This window comes from Trachemys scripta, chromosome 20 (assembly GCF_013100865.1).
Source record: "Trachemys scripta elegans isolate TJP31775 chromosome 20, CAS_Tse_1.0, whole genome shotgun sequence".
Taxonomy (NCBI): Eukaryota; Metazoa; Chordata; order Testudines; family Emydidae; genus Trachemys; species Trachemys scripta.
Genome location: NC_048317.1, coordinates 1560465 through 1571151, shown reverse-complemented (window position 1 = coordinate 1571151; position 10687 = coordinate 1560465). Strand labels below are relative to the sequence as shown.

At 52.1% G+C, this 10687-nt stretch overlaps 1 protein-coding gene across 5 annotated transcripts in view; it reads right to left on the bottom strand.

Annotated features, from left to right (window-relative positions):
* Positions 1 to 1762: 1762 nt before the first annotated feature.
* Positions 1763 to 10687, bottom strand: part of RSPO1 (R-spondin 1) — a 43677-nt gene continuing 34752 nt past the window's right edge. For all 5 annotated transcript variants that reach the window (XM_034754341.1, XM_034754342.1, XM_034754340.1 and 2 more), the window contains 4 exons: positions 9809 to 10000; positions 7807 to 7956; positions 4146 to 4334; positions 1763 to 2469 (listed from right to left, as the gene is read on the bottom strand). In XM_034754341.1, coding sequence (XP_034610232.1) covers positions 2312 to 2469; positions 4146 to 4334; positions 7807 to 7956; positions 9809 to 10000 — 689 coding nt within the window. In that variant the 3' untranslated portion in view covers positions 1763 to 2311. The remainder of the gene's footprint in view (positions 2470 to 4145; positions 4335 to 7806; positions 7957 to 9808; positions 10001 to 10687) is intronic.

Here is a 10687-nt window from a genome sequence, read left to right as displayed (position 1 = left end):
ACCCTGCCAAAACGGCACTAGAGCAGGTGGGCCAAAAAGAGAATTCCAGTAGCGTTTCCTAGAATTGTAACTGCATGGACTTGTGTTTCCGAAATACAACGAGCACTCTTCCCAGCTAGCCGTCAGGACGAGCGTGTGAGGAGATGCAGCCAGTTGCATCAGGTGGCCATGTGGGACCTCGGAAGGCGTCAGCACATTACGTGTCGGGGGCAGTTCTCCCCAAGTACATGTACCCCTGAGAAGCACTGGTTGTTTTCGCACTCTGCCACAGCCAGGAAGCAGAGCAGGAACAAAAGAGGTGTAATATTAATGGTAATAACCAAAAACCTGCTGAGTGCTAGGGATCAGCGGGGTGGAGGGGGACAGGTCAGCTCACCCTGATGCCCCTTGGGGGCAGGACAGCTTGCCCCTGACACCCCCGGGAGGGTGGGCAGTTTTCCCAGGATACTGCCCTGTGGGGCAGGGCAGCTCGCCTGGGCCCATCCCTCGGGAGCAGTGATTTGGGCTGGATCTTAAAGGGATGAAGAAGGGTCTGCAAATATCTACACCAAGGGATGCACACTTTGAAAGATAAGACCTGTGGGGCAAGTAGAATTCATTTCTTACCGGTATGCTGCACCAGCTAAAGGGGGGCATGTGACCTCCCCATGTGACCCCCCACGTGACTCCTCACATGACCACCATCCCCCGCCCCCAGCCTGGGGCCCCGCGCTCTCCCCTTCCCCTCCACATGCTTCATCCCACGTTACCTGGGGGACGCTCTGTCCTCCTCCCGCTGCGCCGGAGACTTCTGAACTGCAGGGCTCTCTGGAACCGCAGGGCTGAAAGGTGCAGAACGTGAGGCGGCCCCATACCGGCAGCTCCTCCGGCGTGGCTGTACCGCCCCCAGCCCTGTCCTCCGGCGGGGCTGCCTACAGACCCCAGACAGGAGACGCTAGACGCAGCTGTGTGGAAGGGCTAGGGGCAGTACAGCCGCGCTGGAGGAGCTGCCGGTGTGGGGCCGCCGTTCTGCTCCTCCTGTGTCCTTCCAGTACGGCGGACCGGCTATAAATAGCTTACTGGTACGGCGTACCGGACCGGACCTCCCTACTTGCACCGCTGGATAAGACTGAGTACTATGCAGCCTCATTACAGTGCTTTGGGTAAAATCCACCCTGGACACAGCGGCTGCACAGAGTGTGGCTGCTTCAGTCTCTGGGAAGCCCTGTGCTGCACAGTGATGAATTTCACCCTGGGGATTAAATCTTTGCTAAGAAGTGAGGAGACCTAGAGAGTGCTGGTGCTAATTCTAAGCCAGTCCAACTGGTGACATGCAGATGAATGGTTTTCTAATGGATGTAAAGGTTCTGCACCCTTTTCCACCTGCAGAGACTGAAGTGCACGGCTTTTCTCCATGAGGTTTGGGAGGAGTCTGGACAAAGGGACCAGCCCCTTCCTCAGTTCAGCACAGAATCCTTTCAGCTGCGACTGTCGTCAGAATCGCAGCGTCAAACCACCTGTGGTTGGCTGTAACCTCTCATTTTCTCAACTTGTTGCATGATGGGAAATTCCCGCCAGGGCTTACTGAGCACAGACAGGGATTGTGAAAGTGAAGGACAACTGATTTGTGGCTAGGATGCAGCTGGCAACATTTTCTGAGATTTTCTTAAAGCTCTTATGAGTTTTCCGTCTGCAAGCGAGGCCCTGCCCCACGGGCCACCAGCCTCTGCGGGGGCTGAGCCATAAACCACACGCTCGGAAATTTGGTTGTCATTTTGTTGGATTTTTTTTTTAATTTGAAATAAATTTTTGAAGCCATTTCAGGGCAGACATCTCTGACCTCTTCTCACAAAGGTTTAACATATATTCTCTTACAGCTTAAAACACAGAATAAAGGAAGGGGGAATAGAAACAGGCCACTGCCTTTGCGCGATTCCAGATCCTTTGATTTGGAATAGTAGCAAATCAGTTCTAGTCTCTGGCTGAAGCTGCGTTATGCTGGGGTTTACATGGCTGACTTCTATTTGAGACATTTAATCAGGAATATCTGCATCACTGCCCTCCACTCTGGTCACACTTTCTCCCCAGCTTCCCATTGTAAAGTCCTTGGCATTTAAGCTTCACCTCTTATATTTTCTTACTCCTCTTCTTAGAAGTTTGCGCTTTGCAGTCTGTGTTGCGTATGTGTGTGATCTCTGTCAGTCTTTATGTGAATATGTAGTTTCTGTATCTTTCTGATTGTGTACGTTGTGTAGCAGTGCTCCGGTTCGATAAAGCTTTCATATACATAGCAGCAATGAACTCTTGCCATCATGTGACTGTAAAGGGGCAGCTATTGAGCAGGGCTAGCAGGAGTCATGGGGACCACAGTCCCTCTCTGCTGGCCTTTCCTTTTCTTGGTGCCAGATTTGGCATCTTTGGTGTCTTTCTGGTTTCTGTTTCCATTCGTGTTATCTCGCTTTTCTTGCTCTTCCTTTCTCTTCCTTTTTCCTGAAACCAAGCAAAGGAGCAAAATGAGACTATTGAATGGAATGCTGGCTGATCACACTGGCCCCAATGGCTAGTGAGTGCTGCCATTGACTAGTCATTGGCTGGCACGCTGGCCCCAATGGCTAGTGAGTGCTGCCATTGCCTCGTGACCAGCTGGCATGCTGCAGGCCTGTGTTTCTCCTGCTCTCTGAGGAATTAGGGTGGTTGAAGTGCCCTCCCATGAGCTCGGTATTATTTGTGTTCACAGAAGGGGTGAGATGACTGAAATTTGAATTTGGTTTTGTAATTTTCCATCCCTGGCAAGGCATTCAGAGCCGGCACTTCCTGGTGTTACAGGCCAGACTCCTTAGCATGACTGGAAAATTCACTTTGTGCATTTGAGAGCCACTAAACTCAACGCCTGCCTTTTCCCCTCTGCTCCTTACTGTCTTCTGCCTGCACGGTTAGGCACTATCCAGAACTGGGCTCCCCAAAGCAGCCAGCACAAGTGCAGTCCTAATGCAATCGGGAGGGGAATGAACAAGCCACCAGCCTCCATGAGTTCACAAGTCCAGTGACTGTGGACAGTATTTTTCATTGATGGGAAGGAAATAGCCTCGTGTTCAGAGAAAGGGACTCCACTGGGAACAGCAAAGAAAACACAACAATCTGCAAAGGGGACTAGAGAGGAAGAATACCCCAACCATCGCATTGTAAGTTGGCTACGAGCTCCAGCCCTTTGCTGGTCTGTCTTGGCGTGTTCTCTATTTCCAGGGAAGAAGCGAATGGAATAAGAATGCCAACATACAGCAGACATGGCAAGCTGTGTCCAGGGATGACTTTTTAAGCTTGATCCTGTTAGAACTAACCGCTCAGTGGCTCATTCTGTTTTTACAGCCAGGTGTCCTTTCTAGTTGTCGTGTTGCACACCGGCCCCAAAAGGCTTTTGGCAGGGCTGCGTTCCTATGAAAGGCAAACTGGACACACGCTGTAAAGAGCAAGGCTAGACGCTCAGTGCCTCATGACATTGCATGAGACACATCACAGCTGCTCACATCTGTCGGTTCGGGCTGTGGCAAGGCGGATCAGGCAGCACAGACGTGTCTGTCCTGTGGAGGTGCAGCACAAAGCAGGGCCTATTTGGGGGCTGGAAGGCCCAGCCGGTCTCAACCCCGGACCTACAGAGCTGCCAGGCAGTGGGGCATCTCCAGAATGCCACCCAGTCTGCGCTCCACTGCCCATGACCCGCTGAGGACACAGACTAGGGGAAGTCCCTCCTCAAGGGGTCTGACATGGGGCAGCCTGATGGTTCCTGATTGGCTCCCCGCTCTATATAAACCCAAGGAGCATTCCAGGAAGTCCAGGCAACAGCACCATTCCTGCCAGCACCATTGCTGCCCCTGGCTCCTGAGTGCCTGGCCTTGCCCTCAGCTTGATTTGGACTTCGCCTTCGGACTCGGAGCCTGAAACCGGATTCTGACCCTCGGTATCAACCCCAGCCTGGAACCTGACTACAAACTCTTCTGCTACTCCCAGCCCCAGGTTTTCCCCTGCTCTGACCCTGGGTCTCGACTGCCCTTGTCAGGTTCCTGACAGGGCCTTGTTTGTTACACCCTGCAGTGAAATGAAATGTGAATGCCAAGCAAACAGAACGTGTCCCCAAAGGGAGAGGGTGAAATGCCCTGGCATCAGCTCACCTTCAGGGCACTGGTTCTTCTGCACGGTGCATCTCCGGAGCTCTGTCGTGGCAGGACACATGGACACATCTCCAGAGGGAGCCTGCAGAACCTTCCGCGATCGCTCTTCGTTGCCTTTCTTGAAGCCACACAGCTTCCTTTTCTTGGCGCACGGGCCCCAGGGGCCCCACTCGCTCAGTTCACATTGTGCTGCCAGACAGCAAGAGAGTCAGGAGAAAACTACTTTCCCCAGTGCCCCCAACACGTCCCTGGAGTCCTTCCCCTCCCCCGTGCCACCCAGCATCCCAGAGAGATGTCTGTCTCCCCCAGAGCTGCCTCCGGCGAGGTGCAATACTCCCCCACATCCCAGCCCAGCCAGAGCTCTAGGGCGGAGCCTCCGGCATTATTCAGACACTTAAACAATGGGGAAAAATCTATTGTGAAGGGAATTTTCCGGGCCTGTTGCGAGACGCTTGGGGTCCAAAGGCCAGTTCCGGGCTGCACCACGACGGGCTGTGGCAGATGACTGGAAAAAGGCTAATGTAGTGCCCATCTTTAAAAAAGGGAAGAAGGAGGATCCGGGGAACTACAGGCCAGTCAGCCTCACCTCAGTCCCTGGAAAAATTATGGAGCAGGTCCTCAAGGAATCAATTATGAAACATTTAGAGGAGAGGAAAGTGATCAGGAACAGTCAGCATGGATTCACGAAGGGGAAGTCGTGCCTGACTAACCTAATTGCCTTCTATGATGAGATAACTGGCTCTGTGGATGAGGGGAAAGCAGTGGATGTGTTATTCCTTGACTTTAGCAAAGCTTTTGATACGGTCTCCCACAGTATTCTTGCCACCAAGTTAAAGAAGTATGGGCTGGATGAATGGACTGTAAGGTGGATAGAAAGCTGGCTAGATCGTCGGGCTCAACGGGTAGTGATCAATGGCTCCATGTCTAGTTGGCAGCCGGTTTCAAGTGGAGTGCCCCAAGGGTCGGTCCTGGGGCCGGTTTTGTTTAATATCTTTATTAATGATCTGGAGGATGGTGTGGACTGCACTCTCAGCAAGTTTGCAGATGACACTAAACTAGGAGGCGTGGTAGATACACTAGAGGGTAGGGATCGGATACAGAGGGACCTAGACAAATTAGAGGATTGGGCAGAAAAAAACCTGATGAGGTTCAACAAGGACAAGTGCAGAGTCCTGCACTTAGGACGGAAGAATCCCATGCACTGCTACAGACTAGGGACCGAATGGCTAGGTAGCAGTTCTGCTGAAAAGGACCTAGGGGTCACAGTGGACGAGAAGCTGGATATGAGTCAACAGTGTGCTCTTGTTGCCAAGAAGGCTAACGGCATTTTGGGCTGTATAAGTAGGGGCATTGCCAGCAGATCGAGGAACGTGATCGTTCCCCTTTATTCGACATTGGTGAGGCCTCATCTGGAATACTGTGTCCAGTTTTGGGCCCCACACTACAAGAAGGATGTGGAAAAATTGGAAAGAGTCCAGCGGAGGGCAACAAAAATGATTAGGGGGCTGGAGCACATGACTTATGAGGAGAGGCTGAGGGAACTGGGATTGTTTAGTCTCCAGAAGAGAAGAATGAGGGGGGATTTGATAGCAGCCTTCAACTACCTGAAGGGGGGTTCCAAAGAGGATGGAGCTCGGCTGTTCTCAGTGGTGGCAGATGACAGAACAAGGAGCAATGGTCTCAAGTTGCAGTGGGGGAGGTCCAGGTTGGATATCAGGAAAAACTATTTCACTAGGAGGGTGGTGAAACACTGGAATGCGTTACCTAGGGAGGTGGTGGAGTCTCCTTCCTTGGAGGTTTTTAAGGCCCGGCTTGACAAAGCCTTGGCTGGGATGATTTAGCTGGGAATTGGTCCTGCTTTGAGCAGGGGGTTGGACTAGATGACCTCTTGAGGTCCCTTCCAACTCTGATATTCTATGATTCTATGATTCTATGAATCAAGGGCAGGGACTGCGTAACAAGTCAGTGGCTGAGGAGAAGGCTCTGCCTGCACCTCGTCTCAGCCAGACGGCTCAGTGCATCCCTCCCTAGGGGACAGCTCCACAGGCCAGTTCTCTGCTCCACCAGCCCGGCAGGGGAATGGGAAGCCTCGCTTCGACCATGCTGAGCCTGGACCCTCGGAGCGCATCACATCTGCCTCTCCTAGAACAAGTCACCACGGTCCCTTCCTGTTTTTATACTCGCTCGCCTCCTAGACTCACGTGGCCTTTCTCTTTTGGCAACCCCGGACGTGGGTCACTACGGACCTCGCCCACATGAAGCTGGGTGCCAACAACGGGCGCATCTGCACGTTTTGATGTTTGCCTAACCCAAATAACCCCATGGCTCTGGCCTGCATTCTGCCGCACCCCGCACACCTCCCGAACGTCCCTCATTTTGAGGGACCCCACCCCGCCTGGCCCCCAACGTCCCCGCATTGCGCACAAACACGATGCTCCCTCATTTTCACTGCCAAAAATTATTTACTTTACAAACAAAGACTGGCAAGATTGAGGAGCCATTTGCACGAAGGGAGGGGAGCCTGCCGCAGTTTAAGTTTCCTGCACAGATAATTTTTGTGTGTGCTCATTTGGGGACTTTGCCCTGCTAAAGGCCCAGATGTGGGGTGCAGTGGGTGACAGAGGTGTGCTCCCCCTGCCCCTTCCAGAGGCTGTTATATCCTTGAGTCCATCATTTAGCTCGTGAGTCTCAGCAGCAGGTGTTTTCGGAGAAGCAATGAACAAACAATGAAACGGGACAGTGTGCTGTAGGATCCCAGAAGTTGAGTATCTGGCTGTACTTTCACTCACTAGAATGCTGCTACAGCTAGCCTTGTCCCCTGCAGGGTTTATTGACATCTTCCAAACCACAACTATGCTTTAAAGCAACCGACACAGAAAACCAATCACGCATTTTGCAACTAAATATTAAATTGCCAAGGGCGGAGAGCTTCCTGCAGAGTTAAGCCCCTGACCGTTTGTTGTTGTTTTTTGTTTTTTTGCAGATGCAAATATGCAACCACTGAAGAACAAATGAAGAGGCAGATTCTTGTTTGCCTGGCTTTGCACAGCACAGCAGGGATGCGGGCGGGGGAGTTCAGGTGCATGGCTTACAGGGAAAATCTGTCTCCAGGCAGGAAAGGTCACATGTACATTCTGGGTTTCCTGGGAGGAAAGACTATAGCGCCCCCAGATTTACTGGGATGCTCTCATAGGAAAGAGAAAAGCTTTTCAACTACATCAGCTGGAATTTCTTGGCTCTTGCCGAACCCTTCAGATACCTCCAGGTCATCTGTACTGCACCTGCTAAGCTGCTAATTGCTACGTTCACATTCAGGTATATACTTGCTGCGCTGCCCACTCTGACACCCTAGCGTGTCGCTGCTGTTCCTGGGACGTCACTGACATACAGCAGGTGTGATGGAGGAGCAGCAGCGAGAGCAGGCAAGTGTTAATAGGCTGTTGCATACAGACAGGCAGCGAGGGTGACCAGACAGCAAATGTGAAAAATCGGGATGGGGGTGGGGAGTAATAGGAGCCTAAGAAAAAGACCCAAAAATCGGGACTGTCCCTATAAAATCAGGACATCTGGTCACCCTACAGGCAGCCCAAATCTGAGCCTGCAGAATGCTGCAAGACCCGGCAGACAAATCCATCGCTATAACCGCTTTAATGCCACTTACCAGGACTGCTGCACTCCATAGTGCCATTGGCAGCAGAGTAGCCTTCTGGGCAGGTGGAATAACATCTCCCTTTGTGCAAGTACAAACCTTCCTTACATTTTGTGCAAAAGTTTCGGCTGAAACAGGCCTCACAGTTCTCAATTTTGCATTCTGGGGAGGAAAAAGGAAAAAAACAGCCACAGAGTTTGAATTCTACCCCCAGGGCCAAAATCAGCAGACCCATGGATATGATTGAAAAGCAACTCCCGGCAGGCTTCTGTGGCCTTTCCGTACAGAAAGTGGGAAGTGTGTATTGCGGTCAAGTTACATTTCAAGGCGGAGACTGGGCACCATCTGCTGGAGAGGGGAAAGGAAGAGTGGAGCTGTGCAAAGGGGAGGTCTAGATACCCCACTAGAAAGCCCTCCTGGCCCCCTGGAATCTGCAGACAGCCAGTGTATGTCTCTGAGCACTCTGCCAGGCCTGGCTGTGCTACCAAGAAGGAAACTGGTTTCCTTCTGCCATGGCCCCTTCTTGCAAGATAGAGCCGCTCTGCTGAAGTTATCACATAATCAGGTTGGGCTCATGTTCAGTTTGACAATCAGCCAAAATGGAAGAACACAAGGAGTTGAGTCCGGTTTCGGTCACTCCTTACGCAGCTGCGGTGTGGGCTACAGAAGCTGGCAGTGGTGCCAGGTTCTACAAAGGTGATAATGAAATGACCCCAGGATTGTCCGTAGGCCCAACTCACTCACTGGTTTTCAGTTGGCCCAGCCCCTTGCAATAGAAGACAGACAGACCCAGGCCAAAGACCCAATTCATTATGGATGGGCAGACGAAGGAAAAGGTGGCATCTGTGGCACTGGTTCCCCAGATACCGCACAAGATCCTGGAAGTAAGAGCATGCCCACCTCAAGACCCAAATCCAGGTGGGTACCCACGCCTGCAGCTATACCTGGGTTACCTTGCGAGGACAGCTATGGCACCAGTATGTTAGCATCACTTTGACCCGGTGGATAAGCCAGACCATTCACACAACAAAACAAGAAGTCTCTAATTCTTTCTGTTTGACAGTTCACCTCCCCCCCGCCCAGCCTGCCCCATGCCCATCTTATAAAGACCCATGATAGCAACCTGACCCTGGCTGATGGGCCCGTGAGGACATTTTGTCTGTCACTGGCTGAGGCCCTCAGTGGTTTAAGCACATTTGGTTCCCAACATACGTTGGGCCAGACGCTCAGCTGGTGTAACTGGGTGTAGCTCCATTGACTTGAGCAGAGTTGCACCAATTTACACTCTCTTGCAGTGGCTCCGAGCCACATTTCTGCACTTCCCACCTAATTTCTACACTTTCCTGTTCCTAACAAGAATGACTGCAGTCAGCTCCTAACCTAGGTCCCTGGGGACCCTGACTAAAGACAAAGAAGCCAAAACGCAAGTCAGAAGTTGAGAGGAGGGGCTGATGTCCAAGCTAACGGAGGCCAGACAGGCTTTTCAGGCCATCATTAGGTCAATGTCCACTGATTTCTCTCTCTGCAGGACAATCTGTGTGAGCTCTTTCCAGCCTTAGGCAAACTCACTTCACTACTTCCACTGACCCTAGCGTGGCAGGAGTCATTAGGTGGCGCTGGGAAACTTATGGCACAAGCTGCTGCTTCTTAATCTGTTTCAAATCTACCCCGATGGGACATTGCTTTTGTGGGTGGAAACGCAGCCACCTCTGCAGGGGAGAGAATGACCTTCCCATCTCAGGTGCAAAACAGGATAAATCTCTCTTCTGCTCTCATGCCTTACTCAGGGCTGCAAGCAGCAAGTCACAAAGGGATCCCTTTCTGTGGGTATTCTCTGGGCAAGTCACTTTCGCTCTCTGTGCCTTAGTTCCCCCATCCATATAATGGGGATATTACCACCTATCCACCTCCTGGGGGCAGGCAAGGGTTAACTCACTGCGAGCCTTGGATGAGAGGACCTATAAATGCAGAGCATTGTTTCGTATCTTTCCCTCTCCCAGGCCCTGGCACTTACTTATGCACTTGTTCATGTCTGGATTGCGAACACCGAAGTACCCCAGCGGACAGGAGGGCAGGCAGATCCCGATCTGTCGGATGTCATTCCTCTCCAGCAGTATGAAGAGTTTGGGGGAACATTTCAGGCACCCGTTGAACTCAGAGCACAGGTCACAGCCTTTCGCACAGCCATGACTCACCTCGGTACTGACTGAAAAGGCAAGAGAGATACCCGCAGATTAACACACACATCGCAGAGCAGCAAGATTGTCCAGGGGAACTGGTTGCCACAACAGCAGCTTGTTACACGGCCCACTCTCGCGCTGGCTGCGATCTGCTATTCAGGTTTATAAAACATGTTCACGGGGTTAGTGGAATCAGCCCTTATGGCCAAGTGTCTGCAAGACACAATCTACCCCTGCCCGAATCTGGGCCTTTTGTCGGCCTCAGCAGAGAGTCCCTGGGCTGGATCGGCAAGAAGCCTGAGCCCTCCTCCAGGTCAGCACTCCTCTCTCCAGCTGGCAAGGGGCAGCACATGTGGGAAACTGCCCCTTCCCAAGACAAGTAGGGCAGCCCAGCTGGCGTGGAATTCCTGCAGGGTGGGTCTGGCACAGGGTTTGATAATGAACCGATTCTCAAACAAACGATTCGGAATTCTTTGCAAGAAAAATGATCAGGCTTCAAAATGGACGAAATGGCTCAGGCCTGAGATAAGCTGGTCGCTCAAAGCCTAACCTCCCAGCCCCCTTTTCCGGGCCCCCCTTTGTCTCTGTCTCCTATTTCCCCCTCACGTCAACCTTTTCTTTGCAGTTCAGCAGGCCAGGTGTGGCTCCAGAATGAGCATTTCAAACGGGAGTGTTCCCTAGCTCCAGCGTGAGATCTGCCCAGTCTCTGTGGT